A 23,125-nucleotide genomic window follows, 5' to 3' on the forward strand; every position below is an offset into this window, starting at 1 on the left:
TGTGTGTGTATGTATGTGTGTGTATGTATGTATGTGTGTGTGTGTGTGTGTATGTATGTGTTTGTGGGTGTGCGTGTGTGTATGTGTGTATATGTGTGTGTATGTATATATGTATGTATGTATATGTGTGTGTGTGTGTATGCATGTGTGTGTATGTATGTGTGTGTGTGTATGTGTTTGTGTGTGTTTGTGAGTGTGCGTATGTGTGTGTGTGTGTGCGTATTATAAATATAATTAAAATTATAACAAAATTTATATATTTTTTTATTTATGTATTTAATAATTCATATATTAATTGTTATTTCATTTCATTGTAATTAAAAACAATTAGGTTAACAATAGCCGATCGGCAAAGTCCAGTCCAATTGTATCGACAGTACATATGAATGTAATGCCATTTATTAAATATAAGCAAAAAATGTTATCTAAAATTAATAATAATAATAAAAGAAAATTATAACAAAAAAGTAATATCAAATCTAATTGTTATAAAATTTATTATAATTTATATTTTTAATAAAAATATTACCTTAAACGTAAAGCATTTTTATTTAATATCTATTTACTTATTATTATTATTTAAAAAGATTAATTAGTATTAAAAATATATGTAAAATGTAATCAACTAAACAGTAAATATATAGTATATATACATTTTGATTGAAATATTTATAATACAATTAATTTTATTGATCTTTTTTAGTTTAATTATCAAACAATACTAACTAATAAATATAAACCAAATAATATTAGGATCAATCAATAATACTATATATTTATATATATACAGTATATACTGTATATAATATATATTGTATATGAAACTGTTATTTAACTATATATATATGTAATATAAATTAAATAATTGTTTTATTAAAATTAACTTAATAATGATAAACAATATTATGTATATTTTTTTAAATATTTTTTTGATTATATATTTTAATTAATTTCATCTAGTAACATATTTTTTAGATTTTAATAAAAAAAAATTAATTAGAAATTTAATTTTTTTAATGAAAAAAGTTTTTTTAACCTAGTCATTTAATTACTATGTTATATTTTAGGTTGAAATTTGGTTATCTAGGGTATTTTCTATTTTATTTTATTTTTTATTAAATAATTTTATTAAAATAGTCTAGACAACAAATTTTTGTATTCAACAATAAAAAATTTTTCAAAAAAAAATTATAATTAATTAGTTGTTAAACTAAACTAATAGATAGCAAAAAATAAAATAAAATTTTATAATTATAATTATTATTATTGTATTTGACAGTATTGTACATATAATCTTAGTTTTAGTATAATTTTGTTAAATACTTTATACAATTAATTTTTTCAAAAAAAAATAAAACAATTTATTTTAGCTAAAATTATTAATATTTAATTCATTAATTATTATTATTATTATTAAGCTGATTAAATTTATTATTAATATTTATATATATATAATGAGCTTATAATGGCTTAATTTATTAAAATTAATAGATTTATTTAATAATTTTATCATGCTCAAATAAGCTATTACTAATTACTAATAATTAGTTGTTTACTCATAAATTTCAATAATTTATTTTGTTATATAATATTTATAAAATTTTGTGTCAAATTTACTAAAACATTAATTATTAAACACATACACATACACACACATAGACACACATACACATAGACACACAAACACACAAACACACACACATACACACACATACACACACATACACACACATACACACACACACATATATATATACATACACACACACACACACACACACACACACACACACACACACATAGACACACACACATAGACACACACATAGACACACACATAGACACACACATAGACACACACATAGACACACACACATAGACACACACACATAGACACACACACATAGACACACACATAGACACACACATATACACACACACACACACACACACATACAGTACATACACATTTGCGCAATTAATTAGACCAATTTTTGTTTGGCATTTATCGATAGCTTATGTAGTTTAGTTTATTGCTTGTAATTGTATGTAATATTATATACAGTATATATATTTTTACATAATATGTATATTACAGTACAGTATAACTATAGTTATATGACATCTGCGCTATGTATGTGATGTCTATATATCTTTAGTTATTATTATTTTATATATACGTAAAAATATATTAGTCTACTATAAGTTAAATAATAACTAATAATAATAATAATAATAATAATAAATTGCTAAATTATCATATATATAATAAATAAATAATATTTTACAATACTATATATTAATAGTATTTAAACGTTTTTTTTTAAAAAAAACTATTATAATTATAAATAATATATATATTTATGAAAATATTTGCTTAAAAATATTTTTTTGTTTATTTAAATAATAGACTTTTTTCCTATACATCCACAAAAAAATTATAATTTCTATATATTTTAAGTAAAATTTATTATATATATATTTTTTTAATAATAATTATTATTAATAGATATATAGATATATTAATAAAAACCATAAATAACTATTTTATTTTGATTATTATCAGTGCTATAAATATTATTTTAAAAAATGTTTAAAATAATAATAAATTATAATAATAAACATATATTATTTATTTTGGCATAAATTTTCAAAAAAATGTCTATAATTTTGTTATGAAATTATTATATAATAATATTTCTATATTTCGAAATTAAATTATAAAAATAATTTTTAATTAAACAAAATAATAATAATAATAAACTGTTTTTTTAGGTAAGATTTTTATTTTATTTTATTTGATTTTATTAAAAATATTTAAAGATAAATTATAACAAATTTTATTTAAATTTTTTTATTACTTTTAATATATCAATTAAATTTTGTACACTTTTTTAAAAAAGTTAATTAATTATATAATGATAAAATTTTATACAATTTAAAAATACAAATAATTGTTAACCTAAACACTTTCAATATATATTAAACCACATAGCAAATTAGCAATTAATATAAAATTGAAATTATTTTAATAATCTAAAAATTTTTTTAAATTAGTAATAATCATAAAAATATAGCTTTTTAAAATTGTTTTATAATGATAATTTTTTTTAAAAAATAATAATTAATTTGAATATATACTAAATGTTAGAAAATTATTTATTTATTTATTTATTAGTTGTTATTGTATAATATTTTTGTTTGAAATTCAATAAACATTTATAATTGGTTTTAAAACAATTAATATAATAGCATAGCATAATTAAACTTAATCAACAACAAAAAATAATATTTTAAAATTAAATACATTAATAATTTTTTGAAAATTTAAATATTTAATTTAAGTAAAATAATAATAATAATAATTTTTGTTTGATATTATTTTTTAAATATAATTTAAAATAATTTTTTTAAAAATTATTCAAGTAATGTATAATACGACTAATCAATTGCTACTACCGTTTGACGACAAACCGGTAGTAGGACTGGCCGTCCAAACCAATAGTTCAAGTATTATCATAGACTTAGACATACCGTTACTATCAATGATTGCCGACACCAACAACAACAACAACAACGGCACACATATTGTTGACGACAACAACAATCAGCTACCGGTGCAGCATATACTACCTCAGCTGCTACTGAGCATCAGTGGCCAACAAATTGCTACACTAATAGTACCCTATAGTCTCATATTTCTATTGGCCATTGTCGGCAACTTACTGGTCATTGTTACGCTGGCCGCCAATCGACGTATGCGATCGGTAACCAATCGTCTACTATTGAATCTGGCCGTCAGTGACCTACTATTGGCCGTATTTTGTATGCCGTTTACATTGATGGCCGTACTGTTCAAACAGTTTATTTTCGGCCAATTAATGTGCTCATTGATACCCTATTTGCAAGGTATGTCCATAAATATATTGTTATTAATTAATTAATTTTTTAAAATAATTAATAAATAGTGAATATTAAATTTTTTTGTTAAATTAAAAATTAAAAACAAAATAAATAGAGATTTTTTTTTAAATAAAATAAATAATTAATTATAAGATATATGTTATTTAAGAAAAATAAATATTTTTTTAATAAAAAAAATCATTTATTAAATACTAAAATATTTACAACAACAACAAAATTTACTTAAAAAAATTAAATAAATATTATTTATATAGTTTTTTAATGTGTTAATACAGTAAAACAAAAAATTATATATAAATATATATATATATTACCTATAAAACAGTTTATTATTAATATTATTTTGTTTAAAAATTAATTTTATGATTTAATTTCGAAATATATACAAAATATTATATTATAATTTCCTAAACAAAATTATAAACATTTTGAAAATTTATGCCAAAATAAATAGTATGTGTTTATTATTATAATTATTATTATTTTAAACATATTTTTTTGTTTTTATAATATTTATAGCACTGATAATAAAATCAAATAAAATAGTCATTTAGTAAATGGTTTTTATTAGTATATCTATATATAAAAAATATTTATATATAAATAGATAGATATAATAATATAATTAATAAATTGAGTAATTATATACTAATTAATTAGTTTTTTTTATTATAATAGATAACTATATTTTTAAAAAATTAATTTTTCTCAATCATTAAATAATATTAAAAAATTATTATTATTATTATTATAGATAATCATATTTTTATATTTTTTGTTGAGCTATAGAATATTTTTTTTAAAATTAATTAATTTTTCTTAATAATTGTAAAAATAATTTTTTTTTTAATTAAATATTATATTATACATAAACTACAGAAAAAATGTTTTTTCTAATTATTAATAATAATTTTTTTCAAATATAAATATTAACAAACAAAATAAAAAAGCCGTATTAGTAATGGTATCGGTGTGGACACTGGTAGTCGTATCGGTCGAGCGCTACTACGCTATATGTCAGCCGCTGAGGTCGCGCGGCTATCGGCAGACCCTATCCTATGCCTACCGGATCATTGGCTTAGTATGGTTTGGATCGTTGGTATTGATGTCGCCTATAGCTGTGGTCAGCCGACTACAGCCCATCGAAAACATTGGTAGTTAAACACATATCTAACTGTCCTCTGAATAATAAAAAAATTAATATTATTATTATCAACAAAAATTAATAGGCATTTATGAGTGTCGGGAGTCGTGGCCAACACCGCACCTGTTGACAGCGTTTACACTGTTTTTGGATGTATTAGTATTTATAATACCATTGATGATAATGTCCATCACCTATACCTCCATAGCAATTACATTAAGATATAATTTAAGAGTCAATCAACAACAACAAACAGGTACATTACAATTAATTTTATTATTTATATATATTTATATATATATATATATTATTTTTAATTAGTATTAAATATAATTATAAGGTTATTATATTTTAATTTAAATTAAATTAATTAAAAATTTATAAATATGTTCATTAGAAACTTTTTTTTTAATAATAATAATAATAATAATATATTATAATATAATTATTATTAGTATTATTTTACTGATTTTTTAATGATTATTATTAATAATAATTTTTTTTAATTAATAGTAAATAGTTTTTAGTAGTAATAATATTTTTTTTATTTAGTCAATCAATCAATTAATTGATATTTTGATAACAAATTTGTATTTTTATTAATCTATTGATATTATATCCGGTATTATATATAAATATATTTATATTTTTTTGTTGTTGATATTAATTACTATATTTTATTACATTTTAATATGAATTACTATTAATATTTTATTGTTGATATTAGTTACTATATTTTATTACATTTTTTAAATATGATTAATACTATATTATTTTATAGTTAATATTATATTAATATATATAAGTTACAAAAAAATAACAATATTTGTAATTATAATATTAATTACTAATATATATATATAATATATAATATATTATTAAATATTAAATATCTGCTAAATATAATGATGAGTTTTGATTAAATAAAAATATTATTAATAATATAATATAATTTAAATTAATTACTCATTTTTTTAAGTTAAAAAATAGTATATAATTTAATTTATTATTTAAATTATTATTAATTACTGGTTTTTTTTTATTTCTAATGTATATAAAAATTGATTTTAAAAAAACAATTAACAAATTTATTTAGATAATTGCATTAATCAAATTAAAATTTTTAAAAAAATAATAATAAATTAAATAAATAAATAAACATTACCTGGGTATGTACAATTTTTTTTTAATTATAAATATCAAATTAATTATTATGTTTACAAAAATTACTATAGTAATTAATACATACAATTAATATTTTTTAATTAATAATATTAATATATAACAATAATTATTAAAATAATTATATATATATATATATATATAACTAATGTTATAAATTTTTGACTATATATTAGTTTATATTAGTAACATTAAAAATTACGTTATTATTATTATTGATATTTTTAAAAAAATATTTATATAATTATTTTTTTTTTAAACTAATTAATTAATTTTTACAGAATCCATATACACTGTGGTCTGTTTATATGTTCAATAATAATAATAATAATAATAAAAACATGCGATTGTTTGGACACTTTTTTTATTAATAAAAACATACAATAATTATGTGATTATAAATCACATAATTATTATTAATAAAATAATAATAATTGTCAGGTTTGGACAAAAATACAGACAAACACACACACACATAGAGAGAGAGACAAAAATATTGTTAATATTTATACCAAAAAAAAAAATAATTAATTAATAATTAAAAAAAATTTATACTAATATTTGATTTCTATTTTATTTCATTTAATTTTTTTGTTGTATAACAAACAAACAAAAAACTACTTAATCTTCTAGTAATGAGATTATCATTGAATGCACAGTCAGATCGGTGTCGTAGGCGTCGTCGATGTCGACGACACGGCCAGTGTTTATCATCGGAAACGGATCCCAGAGTCGTGTCGTTGACAACAACAAACACCTGTATTGCAAACCCAGACACTACTACCAGAGCCTCATATGTCGACCATAACAATCGGGAACCACCTCAACAACAACCAGACCCTCAACAACCACCAGCACCTGTAAGCACCGTAGGACTGGCTCTACGTTCAAATACCTGTCCACTGGTAGCCGAAGCCCGCCAGAAACGTATAGTTTTGATACTGTTTCTGGTGGTCATTGAATTTTTCCTATGCTGGACACCTATCTATACGGTCAATACGATTGGCATATGGTATGGCCGGGAATGGACTGACCAGACAATGGTCGGTACCAATTGGTTATCGTTTTTTCAATTGTTAACATTTTTTTCCTGCTGTACTAATCCGTTTACCTACGGGTTTATGAATAGTAAGTTTAGGCAATGTTTTAGACAATTGTTTAAATGTTTTTAGATAAACATTTATTTTTTTGTAAAAAAAATATTTATTACATATATATAAATAGTAATAATTTTTATTATTTTTAAAAAAAAAATATTTGTAAAGATTTATTTTATTTTTTTTGTAAATAATTTGGAAATATATTTATTTATTTTGTTAAAAAAAACTTAATTATAGAAACAAATATATACAGTATTTACTATTTATATTGTTTAGAAAAAAAAATATTGTATTTTTATATAAAAAAAATAAATAGCTTTATTCAGATTCAATGTCTAAAAATAAAATTGCTATTAAATTGTTATTATTTTTTTAAATATTATATTTTGTGACAAAATATAAATTTAAATCAATAGTAAGTTTAGTTATATATATATATTAGATTATATTTATATATATTTTATATTAATTAATTTATGTTAATACAGGTATATATATAAATATTTTATTTTTTATATATCGTAATATATTTTACTTGTAGTATATTATTCAAGTATTAGATTATTAAATATTAATTTCAATGATTTAATATAATTAGTATTTATATATATATATTTGTATTAACAAAAAATTAATTAATATAATAATCTAAACAATTTTTTACTTAATTGTTATTTGATAGCCTGTATGTTATAGTTAATAAATAAAAAACAATTATTTTTACTAATGTTAAACAATTATTATTATTATTGTAGTATTAAATGTAAATTTTTAAAATTATTATTTTTAAAAATATATACAGTATATATATATATATATGTTTATTTATAAGTTATGCTATTAAACTATTAAAAATATTTATGTACAGTATTATATATTTGATATATTTAATTATTATTTGTTAATTGATAAAATCATAAATTTACAAAAAAAAAATAAAATTAACAATATTATAAAGAGTATTTATTTTTTAATTATTCAACATTTTATTAATTTTTTTTCTCAATTTCAATAAATCTCAACTGAAATGTTTGCCAAAAAAAAATATTTTATATGTTTTTTATTTTTTTATTTTATATATATATTATGATAATAAATAAATTTTCTATTAATAGATTCAAGTTAGGTATTGACCAGACATTTGAGTAGCCACTGGTCATATGTATTATGTTGTTGTTGTGGTAAATATAATAACATCTATACACACACATATATACACACAGACATAAACACATACATACAAATACTCACATATACACACAAACACATACATACACACACACACATACATACATACACATACATACACATACATACACATACACACACACATACAAACACATACATATACATACACACACATACACACACATACACACACATACACACACATACATACACACAAACATACACATACATACACAAACATATATATATATATAAATTTATATACACGCACACACACATTACAAAAAATTATATAAATAAATGAAAATAAAAGTATATTTTAAAATTATTAAAATAAATACTACAAACACTATTAAATAATGTATAAAGATAATTATAATTAATTATATTATTTAAAACTGAGATTTTTCTTTCAATAATAATTTTTTAATATCTAGAAAAAAAACACACATAAAACACACACACATATTGTTATTTGCTTGAAATGTTGATCATTTTTGATGTTGTTATTGAAGATATATTAGATACTGTATATATATATATATATATATATATATATATACTGTATATCAATATATATTGACCCCAAAAAAAAATTAACACTCAAGTGATGGACATTTTTCTCATATCCGCTGTAATGGACATTAGATAAGTAAATAGTAATATGAAATGCATAATAAAAATCACTACAAAAAAAAACTTATATAATAGTTATATCTAAATGTCTGACAAATTTTAGGTGAAATAATATACAGTATATATTGTTTAAGACTGAATGTATAAAAAATAAATTATTTTGTTTATCAATTATTATGTGTATTATGTTTATTATTATTAATAATGTATGTGTATGTATGTGTTTGTATGTATGTATGTGTTTGTATGTATGTGAGTTTGTATGTATGTGAGTTTGTATGTATGTATGTGTTTGTATGTATGTGAGTTTGTATGTATGTGTGTGTGTGTGTGTGTGTGTGTTTGTTTGTGTGTTTGTTTGTGTGTGTGTGTGTGTGTGTGTATTTGTGTGTATTTGTGTGTGTGTGTGTGTGTTTGTGTGTGTGTGTGTGTGTGTGTATTTGTGTGTGTGTGTGTGTGTGTGTGTGTGTGTGTGTTTGTGTATGTGTATTTGTTTGTATTAATTATTTATTTTTAATAAAATAATTTTTATACAAAAATAAATATTTTTATTCATAATATTGCTAATAATAATAAATTGAATATTATATATAGAATTATAGAAAAATATATAATCTTTTTATTATTAAAATTATATTATTAAATTTTTATAATTAATTTCTGATTAAATAATTTATATTTAAAAAAATTCTATTTTTAGTTTTTAAATTAAAAAAAATTATTAAACAAATTATTTTTCAAAAAATAAAATAATTAAATCCCAATTTTTTTCTTAATTATTTTTTCTACAATTTTCTTAATTATTTGTTTTAATAAAATGCAAAGTTATTAAATAAAATTATTTTTAACTAATAATTTTTTTTTTAATATAATAACCTCTATTTTTGGCGCAGATTTTATCTAACTATTTATGTTATCATTTATTTTGTTTATATATATATATATATATATATATATAAACTACTGTTTATTTACTGTCAATAGTTTGTTGTTGTCATTTATAGACAGCTTATATATATACTGTATATATATATATATATTTTAATATATATAGATAACTTGTATATATTATATACTATATTATATATATATTTATATATATATATAATATATTTATCTCAAACATCTGCGCTTTATTATTATTTATATATACATATATATAAACACGTATAATATTTTTACATTAACTGTTATTACATTAAATAATTAATAATAATTTACATAAAATTCTATTATAATTGTTATATTTTTTTGAAATTTTGTTATTATTATGAGATATTACTATATATTGTGATTAGTATATACAGTATATATAAAATAACTATTATATACACAAAAAAAAAACTTAATAAACCATTAACTATTTATTAGGTGAGTTTTATTTTAATATTTATTTTAGTTACAATTAATTGTTAAATTAAAACTAATTTACTGTTTGAATAAAAACATTATTTGTAATAAAAACTATTTAAAATTATATGTATTTATTATATTATTTATTTAAAAAACATATAATTTTCATTTATTTTAATTTTTAATCAGTAATTATAAAAATATAGCTTTTAAATTGTTTTATAATGATAAATTTTTTAAATAATTAATTTGAAAATATACAAAAATATTTATTTATTTTGTTGTTGTTTATAATATATTAGATGAATATTTTTTTGAAATTCAATAACTTTTATAATAGGTTTTAAACAATTAATATAAACATAGCATAATTAAACTTATTTAAAAAAAATAAAAATATTAAATTATTTTGAATTTAAATATTAAATTAAGTAAAATAATACTAATAATAACAATAAGTTTAATTTATGTTTAGTATTATTTTTTTAATATTTTTTAATATAATTTTTTTATTTAAAAAATAAATTCAATTAATGTATAATCAAAATACCAATGTTTGCACCAATCAATTGTTATATACGTTATATAATTGTATACAATTTTATACAATTTTTATAATAAATTATTAATAACTTAATTGTTAACACTTTCAATATATTAAACAAAAATAGCAAATTAGCAATTAATATAAAATTAAAATTATTTTTATTCAATAATTTTTAATAATTTTTTTTATTTTGTTGTGTATTTGAAATTTGAAAATAATTAATATTTATAATAAATAATTAATTAAAACATAAAAATATATATATAATACAGATTTCCAATTAAATAATGTATAATACAAACACTACTGTTTGCATTACCAATCAATTGCTACTACCGTTTGACGACAAACCCGATTACCGACAACTCATTGGCCAAACAGACAGCTATATTATTATAGACATACCGTTATTATTATTGATTGCCGACAATAATACCAACAACAACGGCACACATATTGTTGTTGTTGACAATGATAACAATGATGTTGATACTGATGATGACCCCAACAACAACAACAACACCAAACTACCTGAGCTACCTGTACTACCGGTGCTGCAGAACCAGCAGCTGCTTAGCAGCATCAGTGGCCAACAAATTGCTACCTTAATAGTACCCTATAGTCTCATATTTTTATTGGCCATTATCGGCAATTTACTGGTCATCGTTACGTTGGCCGCCAATCGCCGTATGCGTTCGGTAACCAATCGTCTGCTATTGAATCTGGCCGTCAGTGACCTACTATTGACTGTATTTTATATGCCCTTAACATTGATGGACATACTATACAAACAGTTGTTTATTTTCGGTTCATTGATGTGTTCAGTGATATCCTATCTAAAAGGTATGTAAATGTTATAATCAAAAATTGTTTTTTTTAAATAAAAAAAAATTAAATTTAAAAAAATTAAATAAATATTTTTATGAGTTAATACAGTAAACAAAAAAAATATATTTATATAATATAATAATAATAATATAGTATATAAATTGAATAGTTATATACTAATTTATTTAATTAGTTTTTTTTATTATTATTCTAATAGATTAATTAAAAAATATTTAGAAAAATAAATATTATATTAATAATATATACTATACAGAAAAAATGTTTTATTATTATAATTATTATTATTTTTTTTAATAATTGTAAAAATATTTATAAAAAAAATTAAATATTATATTATAAATATATACTCTGCAGAAAAAATGTTTTATTATTATAATTATTATTTTATGCTTTTTTCAATATAAATAAAAATATTTATTTTTTGTTGAGATATAGAATATTTTTTTTAATTATTAATTTTTTTCAATAATTGTAAAAATATTTTTTTTTTAAATAAATATTAAATTATAAATATATACTCTACAGAAAAAAATGTTTAAAATTATTATTATTATTATTATCATGTTTTTAATAAATATATATAAATTAATATTAATATAAAAAAGCCGTATTAGTATTGGTATCGGTGTGGACACTGGTCATGGTATCGGTCGAGCGCTACTACGCTATATGTCAGCCGTTGCGGTCGCGCGGCTATCGGCAGACCCTATCCTATGCCTATCGATTGGTTGGTATCGTATGGTTGGCGTCGTTGGTGTTGATGTCGCCGATAGCTGTAGTCAGTGAACTACAGCCCATCGAAAATACTGGTTAGTGGTGTGTCTCTAAACCCCTCACCCAACCCAACCCCATCCCCACACCCCCTAACATAACTAAAATAAATAACTTTCCACTAAATAAACACACATTTTTATTATTATTATTATTATTATTATTATTATTATTATTATTATTATTATTATTATTATTATTATTATACTTATACTTATTATTCTCTTATACTTATAATTTGCAAATATATTTATTTATTTTATTTTTTCAAAAAATTATTAATTATATAAACAAATATATATATATATATATATATTGTTTATGAATAGTAAGTTTAGGCAATGTTACACAACAATTATTGTTTAAATGTTTTTTTTAGATAAAAATATATAAACAGATATAATAATTAAAAATAATATAATAATAGTAATAAATTTTTATTTATAAAAATAAAATATTTGGATAAAGATTTATTTTTTAAAAATAATTTGGAAATATATTTATTTATTTTAAAGAAAACATATATATATATATAAACAAAAATAAAAATTTAATTAATTTATTAGACAATTATAAGTGTCGGGAGTCGTGGCCAACATTGCAACTGTTGACAGCGTTTACACTGTTTTTAGATATATTACTATTTATAATACCATTGATGATAATGTCCATCACCTATACGTCGATAGCAATTACATTAAGACATAACTTAAGAGTCAATCAACAACAACAACAACAACAAACAGGTATATTATATTTAATACAATATTTTAAATAAATTATATATATATATAGATATAAATAATCAATAAATATAATAATTATATATAACAACTATTATAAAAAAAAATTTTTTAGTTTATCATATATTATAAATTAATAATAATCATATAATTAAGGAATATATGAATTATTTTTAATAATTTTATTTATTTATGTTAAAAAAACAATAATAATAATAATATTGTTTGTAAAAAAAATAATTTAATCGATAAATAAATAGATATTTTTTCTTATAATTTTTTTTCATTTATTATATCCGGGTAATTTTATTTTATTTTATTTATTTATTTATAATTAGTTATTATATTTTATTGTATTACATATTTATTATGAATAACAATATTAATTATAATACTAAGAATTTATTTGTAATAAAATATTTATATTATTTTATCAATTAAATAATTTATGTCTAAATATGTTTAAATATTTCTTAAAAATATCTCCTAAAATGTTTATTAAAAATATATTAATAATAATATTTAAAAAATATTCTAATAATAATATTTAAAAAATATATTAAAAATTATATTTAAAAAATATATTAAAAATTATATTAAAAAAATATATTAATAATAATATTTAAAAAATATATTAATAATAATATTTAAAAAATATATTAATAATAATATTTAAAAAATATATTAATAATAATATTTTTTTTAAAAAATATAATACTAATAAAACAAATTTATTTATTTAACTAAAATATTTTTTTTGTTGAAAATTATTTTTAATAATAATAAAAAATATATATAAAAGTATAATTATTAGCAACAAATTTAGTAATTGACTGTTAGTTAGCTATTTATTAATTATCTAAAAAATTTTGTTGTTGTTGTATATAATTATATATGTTATTATTATTATTAATATCATTGTTTGTTATATTAAAATAACATTTAATTTTTAAATAATTTAATTTTTTTTAAAGAATCTTAAAATACAAAAAAAACAATTGTTTGAATATTTATATCAATTTAAAAAATACAAAACTTTTTCTTCAAAAAATACTTTTTCTTACAAAAAAAAATTATTAATATTTAAATTCAAAAATTATTTATTAAACAGTTAGTAGTAGTCTATCATTGAAAGCACCGTCAGATCGGTTCAGCCGTCACCGTCGCCATCGCCGACGCCGACCCAGCCGTCAGATCCTATTGGAAACGGATCCCAGAGTCGTGTCGTTGACAACAACAACAAACAATAGTATTGTAAACCCAGACACTACTACTACTACCAGAGCCTCATATGTCGGAAGGCATAACAATCGGGAACCACAACCCCAACAACCAATACTACTGACTCTACGTTCAAATACCTGTCCACTGGTAGCCGAAGCCCGTCAGAAACGTATAGTTTGGATACTGTTTCTAGTGGTCATTGAATTTTTTCTATGCTGGACACCTATATATACGGTCAATACGATTGGCATATGGTATGGCCGTGAATGGGTTGGCCATACAATCGGCAACAATTGGTTATCATCAATGAAATTGTTGACATTTTTCACGTGCTGTACTAATCCGTTTGCCTACGGGTTTATCAACAGTAAGTTTAGGCAATGTTTTCAACAATTATTGTTTAAAAATGTTTTTTAGATAAACATTTTATTTTATTTTTTTTTTTTTGTTAAACAAAAATTATTTATTACATATATGATAATAATAGTAATAATTTTTATTTATAAAATTAAAATATTTGGGTAAAGATTTATTTTTTGTAAATAATATGGAAATTTATTTATTTTTTTAAACTTATAAATTATATAAATAATATATATATATATATATATATATATATATATGGTTTATGAATAGTAAGTTTAGGCAATGTTTTCAACAATTATTGTTTAAATGTTTCAAATTTAAATGATTTATAATTTAAAAAAATAGTTTTGACTTTTTTTTGTTGTTGTATTCAAATGTATTCAAAACTTTATTTTCATGATAAAAAAATATAAACTATTTTATCTATAATATACTGTATATATATATATTTGTAAATATTTATTTTAAATAACTAATTGATATAACAGTTTTTTTATATCACAATTAAATAAACAAAACAAATAAATGTCATTAAAATAAAAATTATTATCTAAAACAATAAAATTCAAATAAATAATAAAAATCAAATTTGTGTGTATTTGAAAACAAATAGTTAAAAAAAAATTATACAAATATTAACAATAATTTTTTTTTACTTTTTCTCTCATACTAATTATATTTAATTATTTTAAATTTATAATAATAATAATTTTTTTCAAAAATGTTAAATAAATTTCAAATAAAATGTAATGAAAAAAAAATATTATTACTTTTATTTTAGATATATATTGTTAAGCAAAATGTTAAGCATTAAACGGTATATATATATATATATATATAAATATATAGTTTAAATAAACTACTATAATAAAAGTTACACTGATAAAATTAACAGTAATAAAAATAATCAAGTATATAAAGTTTTATTATCAACTAATAATAATAATGATAATAATAATATATATTTTGAATGTGTGCCATCATATATACTGTTATATATATATATGTAATGTTATATTATATTATATAATAAATTTTTTTTACTAAATTAATTAATTAATTGACCAATGATTTTATGTACAATATATATTGATATATACATTATATATAATTTAGTATATTATTATTATTATATTATACCGTATAGTAAGTATACATATAAAGTATATATAATTTATAGTAAGTAAATAAATATATATTCTAATTTTATTTCTCATAAAATTTTATAGATTTTATAATTAATTGAAATAATTTTTATAATAATTAATTAAATAACCTAGTTAATTTTTTTTATAGATTATGTAGTGTCTATTTTTTATCTATATATATATATATATATATATATATATATATATATATATATATATATATGTGTGTGTGTGTGTGTGTGTGTGTGTGTATTTGTATGTATGTATATACTGTATGTGTGTGTGTGGTTAAACAATAAAGTCTAGACAATTTTTGATTGCACTAATAAAACAAAATAAATAAATAAATAAATATTTTTAATAAATTAATTACAGTATTGATAGTTTTGATATTATATGTGTTAATTTTATTAAATATTATATTAAAATTTTAAACAAATAAAAAATATTATATATCCAATAAAATAAACTATTTAGTATTATTATAAAATCTAAATTTTATTTAATCTAAATCTCTAGTAAGCTATAATTTTATAATTAATCTATTATTTACACATTTTTGTATTAATTTTAGTATACAATATATCAATATATATATATATAATATTAAATAATTAAAATTAAATTATATATGAGTATTATAATTTATTTCAGCAACGTAATCTATCTATTAGTAAGCAATTAATTTAATTTTCACTTATTTTTTTAGATTATCATATTAATAAATAGTACACATATATAAACACACATATACACACATACACACACACACACACACACACACATACACACACACACACATACACACACAYACACACACACACATACACACACACACATACACACATACACACATACACACATACACACACATACACACACATACACACACATACACACACATACACACACATACACACACATACACACACATACACACACATACACACACATACACACACATACACACACATACACACACACACACACACACATACACACATACACACATACACACACATACACACACATACACACACATACACATACATACACACACATACACATACATACACACACATACACACATATACACACACATACACACACATACACACACATACACACACATACACACACATACACACACATACACACACATACACACACATACACACACATACACACACATACACACACATACACACACATACACACACATACACACACATACACACACATACACACACATACACACACATACACACACATACACACACATACACACACATACACACACATACACACATATATAATACTTGCGCAATCAATTAGATACCAGTTTTTATGTTTTGGTTTATCGACAGCTTATGTATTTGATTTGCTCCGTTATCTAAATATTGGAAAGTTATATATATATATATATTTAGGTAAAATATTTCACAAATATATATTAGATAGTTATTATAGTCTATTTTAGTTATTTAAACTAAAATAGATAATTAAAAATATATATATAATGCTATGCTTTAAATTATATATATTTAAATAATTTATATTTTATGATACTATAGTATGATTGAGTCTTTTAGTACACATTTTATAAAGTTATAAATTATATTTGAAAAAAAATTTGCTATAATAACTGTAGTTAGACCTCCCACCCCCTCACCTATAAAACAATCATCAATAAATATCATTGATAATTTTTTTCACATATACATATTTATATATATATATATATATATATATATACATATATATACATATAAATATATATATGTGAAAAAACATTATTAATATATATACATATGAAAAATAATTATTAAAAAAAATTTTTTTAATTATAATTTTCAAGCAATAACTTATTTATGTGTGTTTGTTTGTTACCACTCAAGTAGACTCCATTTAATTTATTTTTTTTAAGTCAATGCTAAGTTCAATGGAGACCACACATAGAGTGACAATTTTTTTTTAAAAAAGACAAACACACAAAAAAAGTTTATTGTAATTATTATAAAAATTAAAATTTTTTTAATAATTTTTTTATATATATATATATAAATATAGTTGTGTAAAGTGTATATTATATAATAATAATAATAATATACCATAATATTATATAAATGATTTTAATAACAATAATAATAATTAATAACAATTTATTTAATAGACATATTAATAATATATTATGTATTTAATTAAATATTTTTTTAAAAATATGTTGTTTCTATTTTTGAAAAAAATTGTTTATTTTTTAATAATTTTTTTGTGATTAAATTAAACAACAATATCAAACAACAACAAAAAATACTATTAATCTGGTAAGTTTTAATTTGTAATTAATTAATTTTTTTTATTAAAATGTTTTTTTAAGGAGTGTATAGATATTTTAAATTTTTAGATATTTTTTTTTATAGATAATTATTTTATATAGAAAAATAAAATCACATATTTTTGATTACTACTATTATAAATTATATATATATATATATAAATTATTTTTTTAAATAATTATTTTCTTAAATACAATATTTAATTTTTAGTTTAAATTTTGATTATTTATCTTAATTTATATTAATAATCAATAAACAAAAATTGCTTATTTAAATTTTTTTTTTAAATTGACATACAATTATGCTAAAAAAAAATTGATACAATATATATAAATTATATTAGCAATAAATATCTATATATATATCTTAAAAATTAGCAAATAATAATAATAATGTTATATTTTATTATAAAATAATTAATTTAAAAAATTTTCAAACAAATTTATAGTATAAGTTTTAAACACACTTTTTTATGTGTAATTTTTTTTAAATTTATTTTTATTGGTGTGTATATTATAATTATAAAACTAATTATAATAATATTTTATACATATATATATATATAGCTTTCTGGTTATATTAAATGTCTAATCAAATCAATGTTTGCTACAAAAATCAATCGCTGATACCGTTAGCCCCGAAACAATTGGTATTACTGACCACCACTAGTAGTGGTCAGTCAATCAACAGTTTTAATATTGTAGACAACTTACCGATTGTTAAGACAATGATTGCCGACACTAACAACAACATTACCATACATTTAGACACTAACGATAACAATCAGCTACCGGAGCTACAGCACCAGCAGCTTATCATAACTGGCCTACAAATTATTATACTAATAGTACCCTATAGTCTCATATTTTTATTGGCCATTATCGGCAACATACTGGTCATTATAACGTTGGCCGCCAATCGCCGAATGCGTTCGGTAACCAATCGCCTACTATTGAATCTGGCCGTCAGTGACCTACTATTGGCCGTATTTTGTATGCCGTTTACATTGATGGTCGTACTGTACAAACAGTTTATTTTCGGCCAATTGATGTGTTCATTGATATCCTATATGCAAGGTATGTCCAATAAATACACTGTTTATTAATTAATTATTTATTTAATACATTTAAATAAATTAACTTTAATTAAATAAATATTGTTTTTTTTGTTAAATTAAAAAATTCAAACATAAATAGATTTTTTTTTTAAAAATTAATTAATAATAAATATTGTTTTTTGTTAAATTAAAAATTCAAACAAATAAATAGATTTTTATAAAATTAATTAATAATAAATATTATTATTTTTTGTTAAATTAAAAAATTCAAACAAAATAAATAGAGATTTTATTTTTAATAAAATAAATAAATAATTAATAATTACAACTCATAAATATATTATTAATAGCATTTAATAATTTTGTTTTAATTAGGGTTATCCCTACTAATTGTTGAATATATATTTAAATTTATCGTTTTTCATTGATGCCTCTATTTTTAGTAAAATAATAATAATAATAAATTTCTAGTAATATAAACAAATATTATTTTCAACTATTAAATAAATAAATAATTTTTTTTTATTAGAATTTATTGTATATACATTTTATTAATATATTATAGATAAATATATAAATTTTTATGTATGTATTACAAAGTATATATATATATATACAGTATATATATAGTTTATATATAATATATATAGAGTATATACAATATATATATATATAAATTATATATATAGTTGAAATATATATATAGTATATATATATATATACATTATATTTATATAGTTGAAATTTATATATAGACAAACATATACTTATATAAAGTTATATTATATAATATCATATATATATATATATATATATATTAAATATAATAATAATATTTTAAATACCAATTAAAAATACAAAATAAAAAAAGCCGTATTAGTAATGGTATCGGTGTGGACACTGGTAGTCGTATCGGTCGAGCGCTACTACGCTATATGTCAGCCGCTGAGGTCGCGCGGCTATCGGCAGACCCTATCCTATGCCTACCGGATCATTGGCTTAGTATGGTTTGGATCGTTGGTATTGATGTCGCCGATAGCCGTCGTCAGCCGACTATTGCCCATCGAAAACACTGGTAGTTAACACACATGTGATAACTGTCCTCTAAATACAGTATATTATTATTATTATTATGAAAATTAATAGGCGATTATGAGTGTCGGGAGTCGTGGCCAATACAGCGCCTGTCGATAGCGTTTACACTGTTTTTAAATGTAATACTATTTATAATACCATTGATGATAATATCAATCAACTATACGTTGATAGCAATTACTTTACAATATAATTTAAAACTCAGTAAACAACAAACAGGTACATTTACAATTTGTTTTTTTATTATATTAAAACATTTATATATATATATATATATATATACAGTAAATAGTATATTAATCAATAGGTTATAATTATTTATTAATTTTCTAATTACTAATATTTCGTAAAACTACTAAATAATAATACTATTAGTATTATATTATATATATTAGTATATTATTAGTATTATATTATATATATATTAGTATACTATTAGTATTATATTATATATATTAGTATATTATTAGTATTATATTATATATATATTAGTATACTATTAGTATTATATTATATATATTAGTATACTATTAGTATTATATTATATATATATTAGTATACTATTAGTATTATATTATATATATTAGTATACTATTAGTATTATATTATATATATATTTGTATATTATTAGTATTATATTATAATTGAAAATTATGTATTATTTTTAACTAAATTTATTTTTAAAATGAATATTTTTAATTATTTAAGTAATTAATTTAGCGATAGTGAATTGAAATTATTGAAATTTTTATTTATTTTTTTTTATTAAATTAAAAAATTATTCAATTATTATTTAACTGAGTTTTATTTTTGTTTAATTTTTTTAGACGTAATGTAATAACAAAAATACATTAATTTTATTTTTTTTAAATACTAGAAAATACTAGAAAATAGTCTATAATACTAATAATAATAATTTTTTTAGTCGATAAATAAATTGATATTTGATAACATTTTTTGTTTTGTTTTTTTTTGGTTTTATATTTAAGTTACAATATTTTATTACATATAGATTAACGATAAATGAAACTATTATTATTAATTTATTGGTTATATTATATAATTTATCGATAAATACAGTATAATAGTTATAGTAAACATTTATTAGTTAAATAAAATATATTAATTAACAAAAATTTTTTTTATATATATAAATATTAAATATCAATTAATTTTTTTTTTGATTAAATTTGTTATAATAATAATGTAATATAAAACTAAAATGTATTAATTGTTTATATATATATATATGGTTTTAATTTTAGGCATACTTTATATATGTTTTTTTTAAATTAAACTTAAATTTACAACAACAAAAAAATTAACAAATTTTTTTTAGATAATTGCATTAATTAAATTTACAAAATAAACTGTACCTGGGTATGTATATTTTTTAACCAAAAAAATAAATAAATAATAAATACTATAATTTAATATTAAATATTATTAAATTAGATTATTAACTATTAATTATTAATTATAAAATTAGTATAGTATACAATAGTGTATTTAAAAAACATAGTATAATTAATTAATTAATTATTATTATTATTATTAAATATGAATAAGTAAATAAATAAATTTTTATTTTAAATAATATTATTTAAAATAAAAATAAATTATCTATTTTTTTTGTATTGTTGTTGTTGTTGTAAATAATGATAATAAATAGTTATATTAATATACAGGTAATTAATTTTTAAATATATTTATATATTAAATATATATTAAATACTAATTATTAAATTGTTTTTTTTATACACAGAATCTTGGTCTGTTTATTTTTTTAATTGTCAAAAAAATAATAATAATGCGATTGTTTGGAGACTTTATAAAAATAAAAATTTTAAAAAAAATAAAAATAAAAAAATGGCATAATATTACTATAAACACACAAATAATAATAATATTTGATTAAAACATATATACATATAATATTATTATTAATATTAAAAATAAATGTCAGGTTTGAACACAAAACAGTCAAATATAGAGACACTGAGAGAGAGAGAGAGAGAGAGAGAGAGAKAGAGAGAGAGAGAGAGAGAGAGAGAGAGAGAGAGAGAGAGAGAGAGAGAGAGATAGAGAGAGAGAGAGAGAGAGAGAGAGAGAGAGAGAGAGAGAGAGAGAGAGAGAGAGAGAGAGAGAGATAGAGAGAGAGAGAGAGAGAGAGAGAGAGAGAGAGAAGAGAGAGAGAGAGAAGAGAGAGAGAGAGAGAGAGAGAGAGAGAGAGAGAGAGAGAGAGACATAAAAATATTATTAATATTTATATAAAAAAAATGCAAAAATTTATACTAATATTTGATTTTTTCCCAAAAATTTTTTTTTCTCTCTCTCTCTCTCTCTCTCTCTCTCTCTCTCTGGTCAAGTAAGGAGACTGTCAATGCAGGCACAGTCCGATCGGTGTCGACTACGCCGCCGACGCCGCCTACAGAGCTCATCGTCGGAAACGGATCCCAGAG

General features: G+C 19.1%; 4 protein-coding genes across 4 annotated transcripts in view; all 4 read left to right on the forward strand.

Annotated features, from left to right (window-relative positions):
- Positions 1–1,534, forward strand: part of LOC128962183 (HEAT repeat-containing protein 3-like) — a 6,044-nt gene extending 4,510 nt beyond the window's left edge. Inside the window, exons 8-9 of the mRNA XM_054308539.1 lie at positions 332–411; positions 1,525–1,534. Coding sequence (XP_054164514.1) covers positions 332–411; positions 1,525–1,534 — 90 coding nt within the window. The remainder of the gene's footprint in view (positions 1–331; positions 412–1,524) is intronic.
- A 1,894-nt stretch (positions 1,535–3,428) lies between these two features.
- On the forward strand, positions 3,429–7,422 carry LOC128962194 (cholecystokinin receptor type A-like). The gene is made up of 4 exons (XM_054308550.1): positions 3,429–3,909; positions 4,875–5,078; positions 5,154–5,302; positions 6,910–7,422. The coding sequence occupies exons 1-4, from the start codon at positions 3,429–3,431 to the stop codon at positions 7,420–7,422; spliced, it is 1,347 nt and encodes a 448-aa protein (XP_054164525.1).
- Positions 7,423–11,361: 3,939 nt separating this feature from the next.
- LOC128962204 (cholecystokinin receptor type A-like) lies at positions 11,362–17,754 on the forward strand. Its single transcript, XM_054308562.1, has 5 exons — positions 11,362–11,917; positions 12,529–12,732; positions 13,261–13,375; positions 14,553–15,028; positions 17,750–17,754. Exons 1-5 carry the CDS (start codon positions 11,362–11,364, stop codon positions 17,752–17,754), a joined length of 1,356 nt encoding a protein of 451 aa, XP_054164537.1.
- A 1,340-nt stretch (positions 17,755–19,094) lies between these two features.
- Positions 19,095–21,680, forward strand: LOC128962215 (cholecystokinin receptor-like). Its single transcript, XM_054308574.1, has 4 exons — positions 19,095–19,587; positions 20,440–20,643; positions 20,715–20,882; positions 21,676–21,680. Exons 1-4 carry the CDS (start codon positions 19,095–19,097, stop codon positions 21,678–21,680), a joined length of 870 nt encoding a protein of 289 aa, XP_054164549.1.
- The last annotated feature ends 1,445 nt before the right edge of the window (positions 21,681–23,125 follow it).

The sequence above is a fragment of the Oppia nitens genome, unplaced genomic scaffold (assembly GCF_028296485.1).
Source record: "Oppia nitens isolate AA-2021 unplaced genomic scaffold, nextdenovo-longstitch-racon4-pilon3 scaffold14_pilon_pilon_pilon, whole genome shotgun sequence".
Lineage (NCBI taxonomy): Eukaryota > Metazoa > Arthropoda > Arachnida > Sarcoptiformes > Oppiidae > Oppia > Oppia nitens.